Consider the following 24,375-nt stretch of genomic DNA (forward strand, 5'->3'; position numbering starts at 1 on the left):
CCCCCCTCCCGCCTTTGTGCGGGGGGGTGGTTTTATTTTAAACCAGGTGTTTTAAAAATACCCCGAAAACGGCGGTTTTTTAGAAAGTGGCTTTTCTGTGGAAAGGTGTCTTTTTAAACAAAAAAAACACTATATTATATACGTAATCTACCTAGTTGAGTTCCTGCAGGGCAGCTGCTGGGGCGTCTCGTGTGTGTATGCTGTTTGGGGGTTTTTTTAAGTTTAATTTTGACTTTTTTTTTAATTTTTTGACAGAAGTGTCATATTAGAGCGGGGTGGGTTATTCTCGGCTTTTTTTCCCCCCCCCCTCCATTAAACGCAAAGAAAGCCAGTCTCTTATTTATAAATCTGCCGGGACTTGCCTGTCGCGATGTACAACACGGTGTGGGATATGGACCGCGATGACACAGACTGGAGGGAAGTGATGATGCCATATTCCACTGAGCTGATATTTTATATTGAAATGGACCCTCCAGGTACGGAGCAAAAGTCTGCKTGCGTGTCTCTATGTGCATCTCCGAGCCGATAGATGCTGCATTTATTTCCTTCCATTATTGCTGTCTCCCTTGCCCAGAGGGCTCAGCACGTCTCCTTATTGCATACTTTTCCATTTGGAAAAGGAGGGGGGTATCTGCAGGGTGGGGTGGGGGGGGAAATCTGCAGCTAAACTAGCTTTGGTACCTGTGTAAACTTTGCACTTACTCGAACSTGATGTCTGCAGAGCAAAAGTATTTTAAGACTGGTTTGGGGAGGGGGAGGGGGGTTATGGGGTGTGGAGGGACAATAATGATTTATCCTGCCTTTAGGAGGGTAAAAGAAGGCAGAAGGAAAAGAGCTACTAGCAGTTTCTCTCCTGAGTCTGTTTTGGTTTTGKTTTTGTTTTTTTAACCTTTATTGAAAACTGTATATTTTAGATGCGTTCATTGTTAGAGCAGCAGTTTTATTACCCCCTTCACCTGTGTGTCTTTATGTGCCTGTAACACTTTGATGTTAGTGATTTACCTATCTCTTTTAATTCAGTTTCAGTTTAATAGTTTTTACGGTTTCTGAGACCCTTTTCTCTCCAGTTCTGTTACTGCATTGACAGATTGTATGTGTCGTCCCTGAGTTCTTGGGAGGTTTTTTTGTTAAAATACTTTCCTTGAGGCAGCATTATTTTAATAACAATAACCTTGTTCAAAAGGTTTTGATGCAACTTTTTTTCTGCTGATTGCCAGTGCTGAAAATAGAGAAATGTTTCATCCCTTGCTTGCCTAAAGTTTTTAGATAGGACAGAAAGTTTCATTCGCCTCTGAAGAGTGAGGGCAGGCTTACAAGTACAAGGAGAAGAGTTTGATTCTTTCTTTGGTAATGAGTTAAAGTAAGCATAGATGTGTAGTTGTGAAGCCATATCTGTAAGTTTCTWGCTATAACTGGCTGAGAGCAGTAAGATAATTGAAGGGCCTTTATGTTCTTTGGTCTGAATTCAGAATGTGCAGTAAAATATGCATCAAAAATCTTAGCCTGCAGAGAAACCAATAGCAAATAAGTTCTTTGTGTCTATCTTCTGTGTAGTGTGTACTGTTAGACTTTTAAAATGTGCTTTTAAATCTGTGTCTGAATTATGGCTCTGTATCTGAAAGTGTGGTTTAGTCTCTTTGTTTCAGCAGTGAGCTGTTTTCCTCTCTCTTTAGGTATGTGGGTGCTTTGATTAAAAGTGGGGGAGGGGGAGGGAAGAGGGGGGATAGTCTTAAGATTTTTGGATCTCAAGGACCTGTAGTCACTTCCTCTAGTAACTCTGACGCTTTAAAAATTGGACAGATCTCTCAGATATGCAGTACTGGCCACTACTCATTAAATTCTTGCATAGCTGACACTACCTATTTTTAGATGCTACTCCTGAATGCCTAAAGTTCAGTCAAATCTGTTTGCTTGCTTCTATAAATTTCAAAGGGTATCTCTTCTGTAAATGCTTGTCAACTGCTCAGGCAGTTAATAATTCTGTCTACTTGCATCAATGAAACAAAAAAAGTTCTGTTGTAGGTGCCTTTGAACCATTGGTGTTGATTTAAAAAAAATGCCCCTTAAGTGGTTTGGTGTGAGGAGACTGCTAAAAGGGATTGGCCTAACTGAACTGGTCAGAAAACAATTTTTTAATATTTCTGCAGAAACTTGGCAATGCAGCCTTCAGAAGTTTACATTAAGAAGCAGTGCTTCTGTCATTAATACTGTCAGTATTTCCATCACTGAAGCTCTATCATCAGGAATCAAGACTCTGCATCTATAAAACTTAAGTTAGTAAAGGACTTAATGCTACGTGCTGATTCCCTGAAGTGTTCAGTAACTTCATCTTTCATATTCTTAAGCTAGAAAAGTCAGAGCTGGGAATGATGCATGGGATAGTCCCCATGTGCATGTCCCGATTTTGTAGAACTATAAATTGTAGGGAAACGGGGGAGAGAGAGAATGTGTCTAAGGTCATCTCCTTTTCCTAGTCTGGAGGTGGGATGGAAAAGCATTTTAAGGTCTGGAATGATAGGTCATCCCTAAGGGGAGTGTGGAGGAATTTATTTGGAAGACTTAGACACTCTGCATGCCTTGTGATAAAGTCACTTTGCTTGCACCCGGTAACACCACAACTGAATCTGGCCCACTTCCAACAAAAATTTGTTAAGGCTTTCAGTATAGAATTCTCCTGCACAGTGACTAGAGTTCCTGAGCAGTTGAACTGTGGCAATATGTTTTCTCAACAGTGCACAAACTAACAATATGCAGTGAATTACTGTGCTGCCAAAGGAGGCAGTGCATTCTTTTGTTCACAGAACTTGCGTGAAGAGATCCCTGGTTGGTCTTTATGCTACAATACTGGGCACTTACTGATACCAGGAGCCAAGTGGTTCAAATCATGCATGACTGCTCATGATTACGTTTTAGTATGTCTAAAGTTTAGACAGAAGACAAAAGCAAGGTTAACATAATGTGCAGTGTCACCTGTAACCTCTAAGTCAAGGGTAGGGATACTGTTTCTTGTTAAGGGCCAATAGACCTTTAATATGTCTTGACAGGTGGTCTTAATACCCACCTTAACATTGTCCAATAATAATGCAGAAATAAAATCCTGTGATAGCAGGCAGTATGAAGCGAAGCTGTAGGCTCTGTCAGGCCTCAATGCACCTGCACCAGCTTATCAGTGTGCTCATGTTTTCAGTCTGTATCAGATGTTGTAGGTGTAAATGGATGCTTGGAGCAGTTCCTGTAGTCAGTCTGCTAAAGACCTTGCTCAAAAATTAAAAAAAAAAATTTTTTTTTGATGTCTCTCTCGTGTGAAATTTTCTCCAACTCCAGCTGGTGCAAGGTCAGGGAAGAAGTGGTTGTCAGCTTTCTTCTAGCTTTTAATCCATCCTAAACATAGGAGTGAGGCAGTTTTCCTAAACAGACTGGTAGATCTATGGATTCAGTTCTACCAGCCTTGCAAAAACATGCATTATAGTGCTACTACTAATACAGTAGCAAAAATGGTAACAACTGATAGGGTGACTCCTATTTCTTTCAGAGTACCTAATACCTTTTCCTTCTGTTTGCATGCCTTTTGACATAATAAAATGCATCACTGGCATAAGGTGTGTCCATAGGATGTGTATATGGCAGATAATACTAGGTGCAACGAAATAACTTTCAGTGTCTAAAGACAAAACTGGAACCATCAATTGTGTATAGCTAACATAATAGCTTCTAAATTTTCAAATCAGGAATAATATGGACTGTCATGGCTATAAAAGTGTCATACACTGATTCAGACATTAGGAAAATGGGTTATCAGTGACTCACTGCATTTTTGTTCTTGCTCTGAGCCTTGCTGTCTGAAAAGACAACTCAAGGAAATAGGGTACTGGACTGAATTTCTTTTTATTTTACCACATCTGTTCAGGTCTGCAACAAGTTGTAGCTGCCAGAAGTTAAATTTTTGAATAGAGGATCTTGAACTGACTGCAAAAGTTACTGGAGTACCTAAACCATAACTACTTAGATACTTAGGTATTGCATTGCTTCTAATTAGTAGGACTGAATTGTGACTTTCCCTTTCTCTCTCGAGACCTAGGATGTATTATCAGTTATGTTGATGATAAAATGTGTGATCGCTGAATACATTCTGTCACAGTTGGATGAAAATCAGTAAGACTTTTCTGCTGGGATTTCAGATACAGATGTCATCAAAGAGATTTGGCTCAGCTACAAATTAGAGGTTAGTTTCACTTGTGTGGGTTATGAAGAAAACCACAAGTTTAAAGTAGGCTTACTAATGCAGAATGGGCTCTATCTATTGATGGGCAGATAATAGAATAAGTACTTGTCCTAAAGCTGTATGAAAGGTATGTTTTTAAAGGCTGGTAGGCACAAATATGCCTGAGTACATTTATTACTTGACCCATCTGTTTTTTTCAAGACTGTTACTCTTCCTTGCCTCTTGTGCATAGCCCAGCTATAGCAATGCTGTTACTACAAAATCTGTATTCCTTTAAAAAGAAAAAGGGTGAGGAATGAGTAATAATCTGTAGGCTGCTCAGTTTAGTCTACTCTCCAAGAGCAGTACTGCCATTGTATGACAGGGACAAGTATTCAGAGAAAAAGCTGTATTTATTATAGCTTCCACTTTCTTCTCATACATAATTGACAACCCTTGTTTTAAGGGAGTACTATAATTTAAATTGGGAAAACACAGGATTCTAATATCAAGGGCAGCGTTTACTTGGATATGAGTCTGCTGTATCATCCACAGTGTTATGTGGAAACTGAATGTGGCTCCACAGTTTGGGTTTGTGTGATGCAGTCGCCAGATGCARGTGAATACTGTGTGTCTGTGCCTAATTAATTTTCTGGTGGGAGAACAGATGACAATTTTAATAGCATTGTCAGTATTGTCCTTCAGCTTATCTGAGCTGACTCCAAAAGCTTATCAAAAAAAAGTTCTGTTCTCACGCCTCTTTACAAATTGGAGTAGTTCTTGCTAGTCAGTTTGATCAGCACAACAGCACTGTAACAGCAAATGTCGTCATTGCAAACACAAGTTTTGCTGGAAGCCAGGTCCCCAAAAACATAGGTGTTGGGGGACAGGGTGTTTCCTTATTGCAGAAACCAGGAACCTTGGGCAGACTGTTTTGGGATGGAGCAGGGAATAAAGACTCAGTAAACTATACTCTGCAAATCCTGAAAAAATGGTTTCAATCCAATTCTCAGCTCCTGTAAGGAAAGAGGCATGAAATGTTTGTATTCTGTTTTTGTTACACCTAGATTTCTCTACCACTGTCTTCATTTAATGACTGCTGTAACCATCTTTTATTTCTGATTGCATTTTCAGGCTTGTTTTTGCATTCCTTGTGTTTGATTTTCATTTTGATGGCTCTAACTGTTAAAGAATATCACTCATCAGCTTTCAATTAAGTGCATGAATGCAAAAAGTAGCATCATTGATATAAAGTGAGATGATGCTTTGCTGGAATAGGRAGAACCTGCTTTAAAAGGCTGGAATTTTTATCAGTAGGCTTTCAGATGACATAGAAATAAAGTTGGGGATCGAAAGTTTAGTGAAGGCAGTTGTAATTCAATTGTTCTGAAAAGYTGCAGGTTTATGCAAACTAAAATATGGAAGAATGTTCTAGGAAGAAAGGGAGCTATATGTGCTTGAAAGCAAGCCCCTCTCTAAGGGCAGCGGATGTTACTTCTGCATTGTTCTGAACAACTTTGTATCTCATCTGAAGCCTCTAGCTGACAGAAGTTAATCACAGTGTTGCTTCCTTCTACCTCATCTGCTCTCCTTGGAGTTTCTTTTGAAGAACATAGTTTCCCAAGCAGTAGAAGACTTCTGTCTTCACCATTGTATGCATAATACCTTATTCCAGAGTTAAACTATTCAGGCTTATCCTTAGTCTACAGTTTGGGAAAACTGAGAGGCACAGTTGGTCGTATACATTTGCACCCATTACTAAGAACAGTCGGTTGCCTTCCATCATCTCATGTTGGTTGTTTGGTGAGTCACTTTTGGAGCAGAGAACTAAAGAACACTGGAAGAAACAGCAGCATAAAAATACTTGTATCGGTGTTTCATGTATGTTTTAAAGCTTAGGTGGTTATTGTCAAAAAGAATATTACTGTCTTGAAACAGGTTTCTGGAAAACTCTGGCTCCATTAAAGCAATAGGTGTGTTCTAGCTGGATTTTGGGAGCTCCTGTTTGTGAAGTAGGTTGCTGAGTAGTGCTTGAAGAACAGACTCTGCTCATGTATTAAATGTCCCTATGAAAATGAGTCAAAATTTTCTTCTTCTGTTTTTTAATCTTTTTTTTTCTGACAGGTTAAAATCTGTACCATAACTGTCTGTTCTTTGCGTAATCTAAACTGCAGCAAATAAATTTAGGCCATGTTCCCAAATAGTGTGAGATGTTACCATCTTCTAAAGAGGTTATTTCAGTTGTCCTTGATCTTAGCTATGCCCTCCCCTCAAAAGACAAAGGTTTTGAAATGGTTTAGTGAATATATTCCAGTACTTTAAGTTCTTCTACTGCACTTTTAAGGAAGAGTGGGTACCAAATGCAAGTTTTATAAAAATGTATCCAGTTCAAAGGAAGCAAAGCTGCAACTGGTGCCTATTGTAACCTTTCCCAGCAGGACTCCAGCTGTCTGGTGAATCCTAATGCTGAAGCATGATGCACTCTAAAGCTTTCCTGTAGCTGAACAGGGTCCAGGTTCTTCTCAGGCTTTGAGTCCAGTAGCACATTCAAGATGGCCAGCGCCCATCCAGCTCTTTTTGAAAGAGGAGATCARTTACTCCAAATGCTTCAACCTGTGACTATTTCCAGCATTTGCTCAGACTCTCTACTAGTTTTCATGAGTGCTGGAAAAGTGTTATTTTAATGATATGTATGTTGCTGCTTCTAAAATCAGATATCCCTGAAGCTGATGAATGGTTTTTTGGAAAGGATTTGAAAAARAAAAAATCATACTTCTTAGCAAAAAACTTGTGGAGCTGGACAAAAAAATCAAACATCAGTCTACATCCCCTTCCTCTATTCTTGCAYTCTAGGATAACTTGATATTTGATTTGGTGGTACTTTGAGGCTCTTGTCCTTCAGGTCAGGTTTCTCCTTCAAAACATAAACCTATTGCTTCCCTCTGCCAGATACTTTTTACTCTTCTTTACTTCTTCCCACTTCCCCTTGAAGGGAAAAATTAACAGCCAGCTTTTTTCAGGGTTTTTTCCCTTYCCTAGCCTTATCCTAATTTTCAGCCTCTGTAGTCCTTAAAATCTGTTGTTACACCTGATCATCTTTGCCTTTGAAGGAATTCTTTTCCTTCCTTGCACTCTCCCACCTCACCCCCAAACCCAAACAAACAAAAAAACCCGAACCAGAAGTTCTGCARTGAAGCTAGAGAAAATTATTGTAGCAGGGGCATACAGCCCGCTGTCCCATTGTGTTCCTTCTGAGTGTGGGCAGTAAGACTTGCTCTCCACAATGCCTGCTTCAGGAAAATGTTTGAGAGATGATATGGATGAGAAGTTCTTTGATGTATCATATACATAAATTCTACTGTCTCTGTTACAACCAGAATTTATAGCTCACAATTAAATTTCCTAAGTTGTCAGTACTCATGCTGTGTTTCTCCAGTATGGCCATATTGAAATTTTAGGAATCTAGATTGATGGCTTTCTGGGGAACTGCTCCTGAATTTCAAGTTAGTATTCTTTGGGTTTTGTGGCATCTTTTACTTTGATTCATCTCCTGTCTCCAAAAGTATTCTCTTGAATGTTTCAGGGAAGCTTGAATCAATGAGATGAACACTTAAGGTCCTTTCTGTTTAGAGGAGTGTGGTACAGACCACGCTGTTTGATCAGTACTGGAAAATGAAAGATGTCAAATTGCTGTTGTGAAATGGATTTGATTAAAATATTTTGAAGATCACAGTGTACTCGAACAAGGAGATCAAATTCATTTATTTTGTTACACCTGAAGCATGAGCAACGGCTGTGCCATCTGAGGTATACCAGATAGGGACAGTGACTTTTTATCTTCTCTGAATTTCAGCCTCTGCTGAAGGTGCTSCATCAGACTGCATGTATTGGGACTTCTGCCTCACTGTAACTGTCTTTATAATCTCTGTGTGCATGTGTGCACACGTACACAAAATGCAACAGTTTTCTTCTGAGTACTTTTCTAATTTCAAATTTCTTTTTGTGTGTTGATTTGGAAAGCACCTTCTGATCTTGATTTAGATGGATCTCTGTTAGCAATTTAGGTAGTGTTGAAATATCTCTGTTTAGTAACTACAGAAAATAGTTTGGCATATAGCAAGGACATGTGCTGTGTGAAGGATATTTTTATGTACTGCTGCGAAAGATCTGAGCCAGTGGAAAACTGAAAAAAATGCTGCTTGGAGCAGGAAGAGTCACATGTATTTAAGACTATTATTATTTTCAAGAGGTAGGCTCTTCTGCAACAAACTTCTCATGAACACCCAACTATTTCTGTGAATTAGTTCTATGAAGCTTGTGYTTGATGTCTGGATAGATAGTTACTCTCTGACACATCTGGGGGAAAAAGCCCCTCCCCATTTCAAGTGACTTTTTCTTTCCTTTTTGTTAGGTCTTCTAGTTATAGTCTCTCACTGCCTCAGCCTGATTTCATTATCTTCCACAACGAAGAGCTAGTTCTTCATTCTTGGTCACCGTAGGTCTGTGCTTATGCTCAATTTTATGCTTTTCTAACTCTTACACGCAATTTATCTCCATGTATTGACCAAACAGTATCTTTAATGGCTGTTTGAATATTCTACTTGTGTAGGATAGTCTTCTAGATCTGACATTGGATTCTATGAAGTACAGTTGTTGATAATAAATATTTCAGATTTTCATGGGACAATGAAATGTCTGCTTCAGACTTTCATCTGAGAGTTGGTAAAAGCCTAGGCCTACTAGTTAGTAGGTAGAGTTATTCCTTTCTGAAGTGAGCCAAGCGTGTGATGCTTAATAATGATCTTTGAATGAATAAAACAGGAAAAATTTTAAAGCATTGTTACTTTTTTGGTATTCAGCTTATTGATAGTATACTAATTGTCAAAAATCCCAATGTCATTTATCTGGGAGTGAGTATCTTCCATTTCTGCCCGTCTCAGCCAGTGAAGGAACAAACCTTGTGACATAGTGATGGGTATTTGACATATGCCCAAAGGAGAATTCTGAATCTGAGTCAGCCTCTTTCTCTTCAGACTGTTGTTGTTTGCCCCTCTGCAGGTGTCCCATACCAGATAATCATTTAACCTGTGCAGTAGCTGTGAATGCTCATGAAGAACAAATAAAGAGTGCACCAGAAGCCTGACARTCTGTAGGAGGTGAAACTGTGGTTGTGAGGTGTGAGAGAGGCTTGGATGGCTGGGGAGTTTTCAAACAAAACAGATCTTTATCAAGAAAGCCAATTAATCAAAACTGAAATATTTCTTAAAGGTGTTGGTTTTTATGAAAGTTCACAGAAACGCAGGCACAGCTATAATGGAAGTGTTTTCATTGGAAACTTGCCTGGCTTTTTGCCAGCTTGTCTGCTCTTTTCTGTAATGAGATATTGAAAGGCTTCAATTCTTTGAATGTTTTTTGGCCTTTGGTGTCTCGCCTGATCTGGTGGAGGAGGGCAAAAGTGTGAGCATAAATGAGGTTCCATGGCCAGCACTAATGTGATTGTGTAGCTTCCCCTTCTATTCCTTGAGGAGTTTTCAGGGCACATTAGCTGCCCTTTGGGGAAGAGAAGCTTAGAAGGACATTGATGTTCAGTACTTTGGGAAGGGGGTCTTGGCAAGAGAACTGACAAGTTGAGATGTGCAGCTGCCACCATAACTTACCTGTCAGTAGTAGTGAATGAGCTGCTGTCAGTCGGCGCTCACGATCCTCCTCTTTGTCAACTGGAAAATCTCAGCAAAAGTGTGGTGCCTTATTGCTCCCACTTGCATACGCAGTACACAAATTCACTGAAATGAAGAAGTGCAAAAAGCACCTTTGTTCAGCACAGGCTTTTTTCCCCAAGCTGTRGTTGTCTTGAGGGGATCTAGTGTAGCAGTGACAAATACAGGACTATTGAGGGACAAAAAGATTGAGTCTTGGCATTAAAATTTTTTGAGAAATTGAGTAAAACTACAAGAAATAGTTGAATGTTGGGAGAGGGTTTTTTTTTTTGTCAAAAAAGAAAAGCTAGCTTGCACTTTCATTCCAAGTCCTCATCCATATCTACAATGGGAAAATATTTCTGTCCTTAAGGACTACGTCATTAAAATATTAGCTGGCCTAACTTTGGAGTGCTTGCATGTTTCCCTAGTAATGACACTTTCCAAAGCCTTATATTACATTTTGTAGGGTACTGTATGCCRGCTTTTTAGAAACTGGGTAACTATCTTAGGAATCCTCTGATCTGTTATCTGCTTGTCACAAAATGTGTAGGGAGAGTAGATTGGGATCTTCAGAAGGAAGCAGGTTAGTAAACAAGGAAGTGCTGAGTGGCTTGAAGTTGACTACTCAGTAGTTATGATTATTTGTAACAATACAAATAGTTAATACTGCATTTAAATCCCCTATGCTTTTAAGTATCTGGCCTGCATCCCTTGGAAAATGCCAGAAGAAATGAGTTAAGTAATGGAGACATTCCTAGACTAAGTGGCATCTGCCTGAAAACTTGAAATTAAAGTTTACTTATCTGGCAGACTTATCTTGTASACAGATACTGCAGCCAGAGAAGGAGTGGGCTGCCTGACTGGATGCTACTTGGGATGTAGCACTTGGAGACCCAAGGCATTCTGCTTTTTCGCTCCTCCTGAATTAGTGCTATTGAAAACTCTCACTCTTTGGGCTCTCTGGCTCTTGAATCATGTAAACTTTTAAAGTTTTTGATTAAAAGCCTAGCTGGGAAAAGTGGCTATCTCTTGTAAGTCACAGTATACTTTGCTGAAGTTAAATTTGGGATTAATACAGCCCATTGTCCTCTTCAAGGGACCTTAATTTAAAAAAAAAAAAAAATACAGCAGTACTAAGCTTCGGACACTTCCAGTTTTCTATGTTGTCTCAGTGTTAGAGGTGATTTGAATTTCAGGGAATTAGGTCCTTATATGTGGAGTGGCCTTTAAAGAAAAAAAAATTCTATGCAGTCAAGAAAGTATCTCAGCAAAACCTAATCAATAGGCTTTTCTCTCTAAGGAACTGCATTTCACTTCTGCAGAGCGGCTCAGCTAAAGCTACCTGCTGGAGACTGCACAGCAGCGTCCTGGGCCCTGACGTCAGCAACATACGATCGCGGGGCCCAGCTGGCATTGGCTGCCTCTGTTGTCTCCGTTCACTCATCAGCTCCTTTTTATTTTCCTCCTTCTAAATGACACTGCTCTGGGATTGGGATTTAGCTCATGCTAGGCTGCTTGGGAAAGCTAGAAAGAGGGGACTTAGAGCGCTAAAGAAAGAAGAAGAAAAAAAAAAAAAACGAAGATGCCTGCTAGTTTTGTCTCATTGCTGCATGCCAGGCAGTTGCTGAGGTCTGAACCTGGTCTTGGGAGTGCAAGGATGGAAGCATCCTGTTCAGCTGTTGCCTTTTGGTTTTTGGAAAGATCTGTGTGGTAAARCTGTCCTAGACATTGGTAGGGGAGGGCTGTTTTGTGTATCTCATTTTAACAGCAGGATCTTTATTTAAAAAAAAAAAAAAGTGCTGTTAATCACTAAAGATCAATGTTCTTTCTCCCCCAAGAAAAGGGAGGAAAGAAAACCATCAAGATCTTTCACTCTAATCAGAGCTTGTTTTTTAGACAAATTGAGATTGTGCCTGTGGCTAGATCAGAATTGGACCCAGTAATATGGAAAGAGGAACACTCCTGTTCTTGAAAGCATTCCTATKGACTCCAAGCCAGCTTTATTTCACTTTACTGTAGGATTTTAGCTCTCTAATGTTCATCAAGTGCAGTATATAAAACTGGATTTTCTTAGATTTAAATCAAAATCTGTAGACTCTGTAAGGCTCTCTGTAGCTTCTGATAGAAACATTGCAGGATTTCTTCTAGCAGGGCAGTTAGTACTGTGTAGATATCACTAAAAACTATTTTAGTTTTATCACTTACATCTATTCTAGCTCATTGTGCCAGCACTCTGAAAGCAGCAGTGTGGTGGTTGCTGCTCTGTTAAGAAGACTAGTCCCACTATTGCAAAATGCTTCTCATGTTATTACAGGTTCTGGGTTGCAGAGTCTAAACTACTTTTTCTCCGGTCGTATAGACTGCAGTCCTATCAAGCTGAGAAAATAGTCAAGGAACACAAAAATGGTTGGGCATGTTRGTTTTGTGGGCAGAGCAATAGCAAAGGCCTGTTTCTGTAGACAGACTTAAGTGAATAATCCCATTACTATTCAAAGAACTCAAAGCACTTAAAGTAAAGAACTAGATCCATAGTGCTCTAAAAACAGAGGATCCACCCTTGCAAGTGCTTTTGTATTTTTCAAATGKGCAAGCTATTAAAGCATTTTTTTTAAAAAGTCTATTGTGGAAAGGACTGACTTCCATGAGTCAGGTTTTACAGGAACTGGTCCAAGTCTTCTGATTTTCTCACGCGGAGTAAAGTTGTGCAGACAAACCCATGATAGAAAGAACTGATACCTACCTTTTATAGGAAAGAAGGAAAAAAACAACCTGTAGTGAGAATGGTTAGTGTAATATGTAATTCTCTGTGCCCTTTTACTAAACTCTCCTTCCCTACAGTTCTGGTCTTTGTTAGTTTGCTTTTCTGTCCCAGTGCTTTGGAGTGAGCCCTAACAAAGCTGTAAAATAATTCCATAGTATACAAAGGAGCAAGACTTAAGCATACAAAGAAGGCTAGAGAAATATTCAAGTATTCTAGAGAATCCTTGAAAGCCTTTTCTAGAAAGCCCCAATACCTTGTTCTATTACCAGTGTAAAAGACGCTCTTACACTGTAAAAACCTTGAAATTTTTGGTATGTCCAAGCCTTAATTTGTAAAAAGTGAAATCATTGCTGGTGCTGGTATGTTGTTCTTTTTTAAAAAAAAAAAAAAAATACACTCCATGCTGTTGTTTTCTACATGAAGCTTCATGTACTTGTTGATTCAGAATCTGCAAAAGATTCTGGGGTAGATTGAAAACATTTAGTTGTTGGGTTTTTCTGAATTCAGATTTATTGCCGTGTGCGGATACCAGTCAGACTCAAACTTTGCTGCTTGTGTCTTGTTGCTTGCTTAGAATATGTAGAGTAACCAAGCCCAGTGTGAAGTGGGGAGGAAGAAGGACCTGAGAACACTTTCTAATTCAGGAGCTTTGAATGGGGGAGATGCAACAAAATAGGGGGCAGTATATAAAATTCATTCCACAGGCTTGGTCTGGGTATATGCTGCTCTCACCTTGCAAGGCAGAGTAAGACTCATAGAGCTTCAAGCAAAGTGGGGTTACAAATGTATCTTATTCTCAGTCGTACATCTAGGAGTGCTTCTTAGGTGTCATACAAACAACTGTAGCAGTTGAGCTAGGACTGAATGCAGCCTCCTAACCAGGAAGCTACTTCGCCGAATCCAAAGGTTTGCACCTTCCTTTTATGAGACCTGTTATTGCCTTGGTAGATATGTGCACACCTGAAAGCGCCTGGCTCACCTCACAAAAAGAACCTGTATGCGACAGTTTAATGCTCAGTGCCACCGAATGAATGCTGCTATCTGAATCAGGTGTTTGGTCAGCAACCCCAGGGTGCAAACGTCTGGGTCAAGGTTCAGGTTTAGTTTAGATTGGCTTGATTAAAGCATCGGCTGGTTTGTCTGAGAACAGTGAAGTTACTGTGTGTTGGATATTCAACATGAAATGGTATTTGAAACTGCAGTTGGAACACGGTATTTTCTCTTCTTTAATGTGGGAGGTGTGGCTCAGAGGTGAGCAGATGAATGGTGCCAAGTAGCACACCTCTCGGCGTTAAGGCACTCTGCACTGGAGCGAGAGATCAAAATCTTCTTTCTACTCATTGTATTTGTATTTCTGCTTGTACGCCGGGACTGTGTGCATCTGAAAGATGGTGCTTGTCAGTGCGCGTCAGGCCTGCTCTCTGATGCTTGTGTAATCTGATGGCTAGGACATAGGACTGGGAGAGCAGATGTTCAGGCTCTGACTTAAAAACATGCTAGCAAATCATTGTATGTAGCTGCTTATCTTTCTCTGATAGCTGTCCCTCTAAAGCACTCTGTGGTTGCCTCATGAAATGCCAGGAAAATGCTCAGTTTTAGTGGTAGTGTTTCTGAGGAGCTCTGAGCCCCTCTGCAAAGCAGGGGAGAGCACTCGAGACATCTTTCTTGAAGAAAATAGTAACACATTTGTGCTGACAGACAATTCTCTACCAATATATTAGTATACCTGTGGCTGCTGATTTATTCTTGGAATAGGACTTACATTCAGGATCATGCTAAAGTTACTTGTTTGAGTTGTTTTGAAAAACTGCCTGGATGGCAAGAGTTTTAGCGGGTTGTGTGTCCTTACATTGTGTAGGCTATTTTGAGAACAGAAGTAAGCCCTGTTTGCATTGAATTCAGAACAGGGGAATTCCAGGCAGATATGCCCTTCCAAAGAAACAGAATTTGAAGCCAAGATAAATCTTGATACATGTGTACAGTTTTGGCGGCTGTCTTTGGGGGATCATAGCTTCCCCTTTCCTTTAGTAAAAGTTACTGAGCTGTGTGGTTTAAAGAGGTGTTGATAACTTAGAGCTAGATGCCCTAATAGTGAGCTAATGTCCCTTTTCCTCTTACTTTGTCGCCTCGTGTCCTGTATGAATTACCTATACAAAGAGTTGTCGTTTCTGTTCCTAATGGGGAGCCCAAAAACCAAATCCAGTGTTGAACATGAGCCCTGGGGTCTGTAATGGGTGTGCAGCTGCTTAGCCACCACTTTTCTCGCCAGCAAAGTTGGTTTTTCCCTCTGAAGGAGGGCACACCTGTGTGCTCTTACGGGTTTCCAAAAGGACTTGCGATTCCTTAGCAACCATAGCTTTTCCATAGCTATGCACAACACTCTTCAGGCTGTGGCGTTCAAGCACAATACATCTTTGTAATTTGTTTGGAGGTGTAGGCAGTGATAGTCCATGTGGTCATGCCGGAGCCAGTCTTCCTTTTAACAAAAGCTCCCATTTCCTCTTATTCCTTATTCCTCTTCTTCCTCAAGCCCACATTTTGTTTGAGTGCTGGGAAATCTAGGATCATGGTGCAGCTGTTGACATCAAAGTACTTTAAAAATCACAGATTCTGTTTATTTTGAGAAAGCATGAAATCCAAGTTCATGCTTTTTTTGCTTGTTTCTCTTGGTTTTTTTCACTGTCATATTTCCGTAATATTTCAGTGATATTTTCCCCTATTTACCTTTCTTTGTATCTGCTCTTCATTTTCAGCTCTTCCTCCAAAACCCCCCAAACCAATGACTCCAGTCAATACAAATGGGATAAAGGACAATTCCAGTTTCTCTCTGCAGGAAGCAGAGTGGTACTGGGGGGACATCTCAAGGTAAACCTTATTTATTATTAAAAATACAGTGGACCTGTTAGACTTCAGGGGAAGAATAATGTGTCTGTTTCAGACAGCATTTTACAGGAAGAAATGCTTTAGGACTGTACTTGGCAAAGTACCTTAAATGCTAGTGTTACACTGGATTCAAGACTCGTGTTTATGTTATGGTTGTTGTTCTGGAGCAGTGTCAGTCTTGATGACAGTTATTTTCTTGGGTTTTAAACTTTCTCCAGATATATAAACTGTTTTAAAAATTGAAATTCTTTTGATTCAGAAGAAAAGTGCTTCTGAGTATGCTATGTAATAATGAGTTTTCAAAGCATACAGGGCTGGGATGCATGCAGTTGAGGAAACTTTTATTTGGAGGTTTGTTTAGAATAAAAGGAGTTTTATTCTTTTTTTTGGTTTCTTCAACATTTTGTTAGAATTGCATCTGTATTAATTTCTATTATGTGATGGTATAAAAACTGGTCTTATAATGCTAACCATCACCAGCTATCACGTAGCAGATGATACAGATACATAACAAATAAATAAGTTTTACCTTTTCAGGAAACACTTTTCCATGTGCTTGAGAAAATAGATGGCCTGGGTTAGGTTCAGAAAATAACATACCATTTTTTTGTATGCTTAATTTCATTGAAAAAAGAACTGAAGTGTCCAGTCATCTCACCCTCTTAAGGCACTGCTGAAGAGTCTAGAATTTGGAACTGTAGGGAGAAACATGAGCATGCTGGGCTTGTGATCAGAAGTTGCTCAAACTTGTACACATAATACTTTGAAACAGTTTGTCAGATAAAAGCAAGAAAAGTATATTTGTCACAGTAGTTCGCTGAAGTTCTAAGAAGGGAAATAAAGTTTTCATATCTTTATTGTACCACTCTTATCTCTAAAGTAAACCTGCATAGATCTTGGTTTTGAAGGGCCTCAGCAGTGATATATTTCTGTTAATACTAAATCAAAGCAGAGTGGGAAAACCTGATCACAAAACCTGCTAGGCAGGGTTTGTTTAAAACAGCTCAATATCAGTATAAGTTCATTGACTATGGATTTGTTCCTCAATTACCAGTGCACGTGATGACAGGAGGAGATGCAGTACAAACCCTGCTGGAGTGGCTTTATTGGGTTAAAATGTGACACATGTACATGTAAAGATGAAATTGCTGATGGCTCTAATTTGGAAGCCAGTAGGTACAGACTGCATTGGGCTGACAAATCAGCAACCAGGTTCTTAAGAACTTATGTTGAAAATTTTATCATGAGCTCCAGGATGTAACTTGCAGACGTAAGCCCAAGCCCGTAGATCGCTTTGATCTGTTCAAAGATGGGAGGAGGCCACCATTTGAGTGTCTAGGTCCAATCTGTCAAGGTTTTGAGAGGAGTAACCTGCTATGCACATGATATCTAGGAGTCAGTCATCTTAATGGAATGGCTTCCAGGTAGCTAAATCAAATTAAGGCCATTTTGTAAGAATACTTTTGTTCCCTAATGTTTGAACAAAAAAAAACTGTTGATTTTTCTTTTGTAAAGTTCAAGCAGACTTCCTACCTCACTTAGATAATGTTGAGGCTACCAGATAAACTTTTGTTTTCAAATGGTTGTATYAAAAAGTGCTTAAGTGCTTCTAAGAACCTGTGAGAAAGCTGTTACAAAGCATGATTTGTAATCTAGGTGAAATGGTTGAACCTGTCAAAACACTTAACTCTTCAACTGAAAGCTTTTTTTTTTTTTTTAATGCTTACAGGTATTCCCTTTCCCTAAAAGCTGTCTTGATTTAGCTTAAAGCTCTGAGTCTAGTTTCCTTTTGCTTCACATTGGTAAATAAGGAGAAGTTGCACTGAAGCTAGCAAGGTTGCAGTGGTTTAAAACTACTGTAAATGAGATCAGAGTTAAGCCAATAATGAGTCTCTTGAGACTAGAACTGTGCTAAACTCTAGACACCTTTAAGAGATGATGCTAGAGCTTGTTTCTTAAGAGGTCAGGGCTGGCTTCTCAAAGGGCACCTGTCTCCAGTGTGGTCTTTAAAACATGAGCAGCTTACAGTGAAAGGTTGTGAACTCTGAGACACAGCTGCTACTGTTGCTTAAATGCAGACTCCTTCCTAAGTGGCAGTTGACTGCAGCTGCTATTTTTTCAGTATAACTATGTAAGTTTGAACTTGCTTTAGGTGGCCTAAAAGACTGGAGAGCCTGAGTTTGAAAGAAGATTGCTTCATATTTTGAAGACAAAACTCCTTACACCTGCTGGTGTTAGTGGCCCTGGTATTGATACCTACAGTAAAGAGAATCATGTCTTTAATGCTTCTAATTCTATCTTCCTTTCCATTCTCCAGGGAAGAAGTAAATGACAAATTACGAGACATGCCAGATGGAACATTCCTGGTGCGTGATGCATCGACCAAGATGCAGGGAGACTACACTCTTACGTTACGGTAAGTGTTGAGTGGTGATGTTCTGCATAGTCAAACCTTGCATAGCTAGTCATTGCTCCAGGGACAGCAGTGGCTGTGGAAGGCTGGCATGGCCTCAGTTGAGAGAGTTTCCCAAAGGTACGGCAGATCACAGAATGAGCAAATGAGTAGCCAGGTGTGACAGTCTGTTCTGTACAGATTCAATGATCCTGTCCCTGAACTGAGCAGTACTGTAAGGGTTTCTCTGTAAATTAGATGGGATTTGGGGAGGACAGCAACTCAGTAGTGCTAACGTAAAAGTATTTGTAAACTAGGGCTTTGATTAATAGGAGTGTGTTGAATAATCTCGTCAGTGTGCAACTCTGGGTAATTGAGCGCAGTGTCTTCGTAAAAAGAGTATCTTGTGCTTTCTGATCTAAATTTTAGAAAAYGTTGAATTGGAGGCATGTTCATCATTAAAATTGTCTGCCAAGTGGCAGGCTTTTCGGAGCTGCTCCAGCCCTGTCTACTGCAATTAGGCAGCAGACCTCTTGTGACTAGCTGCTAAGGTTTTTGCCCAGAATGTCCAACCACTTGGCTCTGCCAGACTCAAGATTGGTCGTTAGAGGCAAATTGGGAGGACATGTAAGCCACTGCTGCTGTAGCACACCCCTGGGAGTTGCTCTGATATGTAGGTATTTGATCTTGCCATGAAATTCAGTTGTCTTATGGTGAGTTGGACCTCAAGCATGTGATKTAAATTCTGCTCTGACTTGTACCTTGAAGTTCAAGACTTGTGTGCTAAGTTCTGGCATGATTTGGTTATTTATCTGAAGCAAATGTCTTTAGGAACCAAAGCTGAGAGTGCAGGAAGGACAGAATATTGTCTAAACAGTCTATTGGTGAAAAGGGAAGAAATAAACAGTATTTGTGGAAACTGCTAGGATGTATAAATCTGGATAATGTAAAGTCCTAGATTTACAGCCTTGTTGTAATCCTCAAAGGATTTTGTTTTGGTTAGCGTATCCTGTATTAGCATCCATAACTTRAAAGACTTGTTAATCACTGTATAAATGTATACTCAGTTGTATACTATTAGTGACCCTGAAGTCCAGGAAATACTGGGGTTTGGTTTTTATATGGCTCCTTTATTCAGCCTTAAGCATCCTTCTTTTCCCTTGAAAAACTTCTAGCTAAGCTAGGCCTTTAGTACAATAAGTTGGCTCCAGAACGAACACACAGGAAGCGATTTGCTTTGGGCTTTGCTCCTGTTCAAATAATACACAATGATAATTCTGTGTGTATTGACTCTTAAACTACCTTATGTTTGTTAGTATGTAAAGGATAATTATAAAGGTGTACTTATTCAGCTGTCTGACTGGCTTCAAAGATTCTTGCCCAGGAATTTCACTATTTTTGTTAGCAGCCCCAGTGTTGAAGAGGATAGGAGGTATGCAGTAAAACCTCTAAATGACTATACTGTTTTACAGGAAGGGTGGCAACAATAAACTGATAAAGATCTATCATCGGGATGGAAAATACGGCTTTTCTGATCCACTGACGTTTAATTCTGTTGTGGAACTGATTAACCACTACCGCAATGAGTCTCTTGCTCAGTATAACCCGAAGCTTGACGTGAAGTTGATGTATCCAGTGTCCCGGTATCAGCAGGTAAGGTCTTCATCAGACCCCTGTAACTATTGGTGCAGGCAAGAAAAAAAATACAACTGTGTATATGATTGTTTTATCTTCTAAAGCTTGATTGTTAGGTTTTTTTTCCCATACACGCTTCTTTTGCTTGAAAACTTGCAAAATGTGAGCTTTCCTATTTGACCTCACTTTGACAGCTCACACTAACATGTCTTCAAAATTCTCTAGACATTTAAGCTTTCTCCTGCATTTTATAAAACTACCAGTCTCCATTTGAGCAGTCCAGTAGGGAAGTGAAACCCCTGCATGCGGCAACCTTGAGCCTGTTTGAGCAGCCTTTTTTTCCTTGGGCCCCTGGGGACCTCCAGGGCACTGTGCTAGACAGTTGAAGTTGCCCTTGAAACACATCTCTGAGCCATGCCGCTGCTTGCTGTGTGCTTAGCCATCTAGCTTTTTCAGCAATTTTGGGGATATTTTTATTCAGTGGTCTGAGACATTTCCATACTTTAAGGAAAAAAAATGCAGAGCTTATTGGAAGAAAACTCTGATCTTTAACTTCTGATTCTGAGCAATCCACTTCCCCCTTTCTCCAAGGTAAGATAGAATCCTAGACCTAAGCTGTCATGTATTTTTGGAGTCTTTAGTATTTTTAGCATAGTTCTAGGTGTCCCATAATTCCAGTTCCTGCTCTTTTTAAACTGTGGAACTTGTGCAGAAGGAAGGGGGATTTCAATTTGCTGTTTGTGTGTTCTGTAGAAACCTGATTATAAAAATTATGCTAATAGCTGCAGAAATGCAAATGTGTATGAGTGGACAAGTGAATACTCTTAAGGAAAAACTGCTTTGCTTGAAGACTTAATAGCTTTTTTATATACAGGATCAGTTGGTGAAAGAAGATAACATAGATGCAGTAGGTAAAAAGCTTCAAGAATACCATGCTCAGTATCAAGAAAAGAGTAAAGAGTATGACAAACTGTATGAAGAATATACCAGAACATCACAGGTTGGTTCCACTGCAGCTATCTGCAGAGTCTGTTTCATGTTATTTAAAAAAAAAAAAAGTAAAGAAAATGGCTTTAATATATTAAACCTAACAAAGTCAGTCCAAGGTCAAAAAATACAGGGAAAAAAAACTGATCAATTGTTTTGTAATAGAGCAAGGAGGTGTGAAGGTTGATGGAAACRCAATAAATATGACTTGTTGGTGATACTCCTAGAGGTATTGTGTGGGATGAGGAAGAAATGGGAGCTGAGCTTTCTATTATAAGGTCGAACAATGGAGAAGACCATCCTGTGCAAGCTTTGCACTGCAGACTACTTCTTCAGCTGCTGAATATTTACAGCTGCTGCATGCTGCAGTGGGAATACTAGAAGGGCTTGGTCCAAGTTCTGTGTGAAGTCATGTTCAAATCGGATACTGAATTTTATGCATTAAGGAAGTGCCAGTATGATATTTGGGCTGATAGGGGGAGGGTGTTTGCTAGCAGTCTACCTGAAAACTAAGACGGAAAGAAAGACTAAAATACTTCTAAGAGGGTTTGCAGCCTAATAGAGAGCATCATTTGAGGTTGGGGGGTAAGCTTACAGGGAGCAGAGATGACTACTCAGAGACTTGCACTAAAGTAAAACCTAATTAATCACATTTTGACTTTAGGGGGAGAAGAGTTCATCATCTCAGTCAATTTAGGGAATGTAATTGAGTCTTGTGTTATCATCTGCTTCATGAACAAATGACAAAGACTCTTTCCTCACATAGGAAATTCAGATGAAGAGGACTGCAATTGAAGCGTTTAATGAAACTATTAAGATATTTGAGGAACAGTGCCACTCACAAGAGCGATACAGCAAAGAATACATTGAGAGATTTCGCAGAGAGGGGAATGACAAAGAAATTGAACGGTAGGCTCTCAAGTTGGGCTTGCTTACAAGGAAGAACTAGTGTGCACACTAGGACTCCCATGATTTTTTTTTTTTTTAATAATTAATTGTATAAAACAACGTTTAGTAAATTCAGTATTTTCACTGAGACCTTCCCAAAGTATCTGAACCTTCAAGAAGCCCTCTTAAATGGGGAATTGCATTACAGGGAGAAGAGGTGGATTGTTCTGCCTCTAACTTCAGTAAATTGAGATACTGTGATGAGGACCAGGAAGGGCCATGTTTACATATGTATATTTCTAAAACATAGACCGTGCGGTTGATATACAGGGTGAATGTCTGTAAGCTATAGTGTGAACTCAAGAAAATTTTTCTGAAGTGCAGTATTTGCAGTGTGTAGTTCTGAATCACCAGGCTGACTTGATAAAGAACACTTGTCGCTTGATGATGTCGTTGGATGCCTGTGCACCAACTACTTATTGGTGCTACTGAAAGCTGTATGCATCACAGAACAGGATTTGCTCCTACATCCTGTTCTGCATTTTTCTAGGGGAAGCCCATAGAGGTTTTGAATCTCCTTCCTTGAAGATGCTTATAACTTGACTGCATGTAAGGTCCACAAACTGAAAACTCTTGCAATGGGTGATAGGCGAAAGGGTGGTAGGCCTTCTAGCAAAAGGTCTTGTGCTTTTCTGACACTTTTATAATAATTTTCATGTTAAGGTGAGGAGGAAAAGGGGAGGAACTGCTGTTGCAGTAGTTCTTGGGTCACTTTTATATATAGTGCTACCAGTAAGGTTCAGTCCCTCTGAACTGGATTGATTTGACCTCTCAAATATTGCACGCTTATTTGCAGGATTATGATGAACTATGAGAAATTAAAATCACGCTTGGGTGAGATCCACGATAGTAAAATGCGTCTGGAGCAAGATTTGAAGAAACAAGCTCTGGACAACAGAGAGACTGACAAGAAAATGAACAGTATCAAGCCTGACCTAATTCAGCTCCGCAAAATCAGAGATCAGTATCTTGTGTAAGTAAGCCTGACCTGTGCCTCAAAATGGACAAACCAGGTTAATGACCGTTTCCATCAGGGTAATGGGAATTTAATTTTCTTTTCATAACAAAAGTGGTGTGAGTACTAATGTGGTATTAAACCTTGGCATGGGATATCTGAGTAATTGGTTGGCCTCTTCCTGACTTCATTACTTTATTACTGCAGTTGTCAGAATTAAAGGGCCTGCTACAATTAAGTGCACATTCTGTGACTCGTGTAAATAAAGTATCATTTAATATTAAATGAGTTATCAACCAAAACCTGTGCCCACTAATGCAACAGAAGTTGGTAGTTTTTGTGCTGGGTGAAGATGATGTTACTCTCGTCCCACTCTTGATTTCACTGACACCTCTGTTACCCAGCTCTTAATGTCCTTGTGCTGGAGTCACTGCACTGGGATAACTGATTCTGGCAGAGAACAGTGGGAAATGCACTCTCTGAGAAGGTGATGTTAGGTGGTTAGAAGAAGCCAACTGCAATACCTGTTTTGTTTTCTTAGGAAAACAGGCAGCTGTCACTGTTTGTATTCAGCTTCTTCCCTTCCCTGCACTGTGCAGAGGCAATACCTCTTTCTCAACTGTACCCTCCTCTTTCTCCAGTTAAGAGGCTGCTTCATGGCTCTTTGCTGTGCCCAGTAGAGGTGGCATCTCAGAAGACTATGCAGGGAAGCGCTCTTATGGAGTGTGGACTATCTGTGCCTTCTCTATGGCTCTTGCTAGCAGGGAGCAAATTTTTTAAGCTCTAGACCATTTCTCTACGGGACCTTGTGTCTGAACTTCTGCTTGGTCAGTAAGAAAATCTGCACACATACTCTGAAGTAACATATTAACTCTCTCTTCTCCTGGCAGATGGCTCAACCACAAAGGAGTGAGACAGAAGCGAATAAATGACTGGCTGGGGATCAAAAATGAAAATATTGATGAGTAAGTGTCATTGTATGTTTAATTTTACTGAGAAGTGGTACACTGATAAGTGGTATATTTTGTGGAGATTGGTAATATGAAACGCCAGTTTCTCTGTAAAGGATTGCAGAGAAAGGAAGGAATTCTCTAGGGGCGCTTATGTCACGTAGGGCAGCAACTCTGCTGAAACATTTAGGATTACAGCTAAGTCAAGAAAACTAAGTTCCACATTGAAACCTCTAGGATTAAAGGCTATGAGTTGATACCAAATGACCAGTAGGAGCCTGACATCCAAGTTTGAGGGGGTTTTTTGTATTACTTTGAATGATTTCTGCAAAAATAAATCACTCAGCTTATTAACTCCTTTACTAAACAGAAGCTGAGTTAACAACTTGGTCTCCTCTTGCAGCACATACTTTGTGAATGAAGAAGATGAAAACCTGCCACATCATGATGAGAAAACTTGGTTTGTTGGGGACCTCAACCGTATCCAAGCAGAAGACTTGCTCTGTGGAAAACCTGATGGAGCATTTTTAATTCGAGAAAGTAGCAAGAAAGGATGTTATGCTTGTTCTGTGGTGTAAGTCTAGTTTCCTTTTTTTCCTGACTTTTCAATTCACAAATCTCTACTGCATTTCTTTATTCTGGAGAACAAAAGCCAGGCCTAGCCTAGGCCTACCYGTTGAAACCTGTTGCATGTTTGCAGGAAGTCTAAAATGGCAATAGCTTTGTTGCAAAAATCTGCTTTGAAAGTGCAGTAACTAGTTCTAACAGTCTTTTCAGTCGCCACAATCACTAGTACAAAAGTACTAGCGATCTGAAGTATCCCAACTTGAAGCTTTACAGTCATAAGCAATTTAAGGCCAAATTTCTCCCATATTTTTATCTGCCGAGGAACACGTGGGAAGGAGAACTGTGCTTGTAATGCTGTAACKTCTAGAAATGAGAACAGAAGATGTGCCAAACTCCA

At 39.8% G+C, this 24,375-nt stretch overlaps 1 protein-coding gene across 2 annotated transcripts in view; it reads left to right on the forward strand.

Moving 5' to 3' along the window:
• Positions 1-13: 13 nt before the first annotated feature.
• Positions 14-24,375, forward strand: part of LOC112976037 (phosphatidylinositol 3-kinase regulatory subunit gamma) — a 32,861-nt gene continuing 8,499 nt past the window's right edge. Inside the window, exons 1-9 of one of the 2 annotated variants that reach the window (XM_026086864.1) lie at positions 14-476; positions 15,415-15,526; positions 17,862-17,960; positions 19,409-19,589; positions 20,446-20,571; positions 21,325-21,467; positions 22,303-22,479; positions 23,352-23,426; positions 23,815-23,985. In XM_026086864.1, the coding sequence (XP_025942649.1) occupies positions 371-476; positions 15,415-15,526; positions 17,862-17,960; positions 19,409-19,589; positions 20,446-20,571; positions 21,325-21,467; positions 22,303-22,479; positions 23,352-23,426; positions 23,815-23,985 (1,190 nt within the window). In that variant the 5' untranslated portion in view covers positions 14-370. Of the gene's footprint in view, positions 477-4,133; positions 4,223-15,414; positions 15,527-17,861; positions 17,961-19,408; positions 19,590-20,445; positions 20,572-21,324; positions 21,468-22,302; positions 22,480-23,351; positions 23,427-23,814; positions 23,986-24,375 lie in introns of those variants that run through there. The other variant, XM_026086865.1, reaches the window with a different exon arrangement.

The sequence above is a fragment of the Apteryx rowi genome, unplaced genomic scaffold, assembly GCF_003343035.1.
Source record: "Apteryx rowi isolate R43461 unplaced genomic scaffold, aptRow1 scaffold_7, whole genome shotgun sequence".
Classification (NCBI taxonomy): domain Eukaryota; kingdom Metazoa; phylum Chordata; class Aves; order Apterygiformes; family Apterygidae; genus Apteryx; species Apteryx rowi.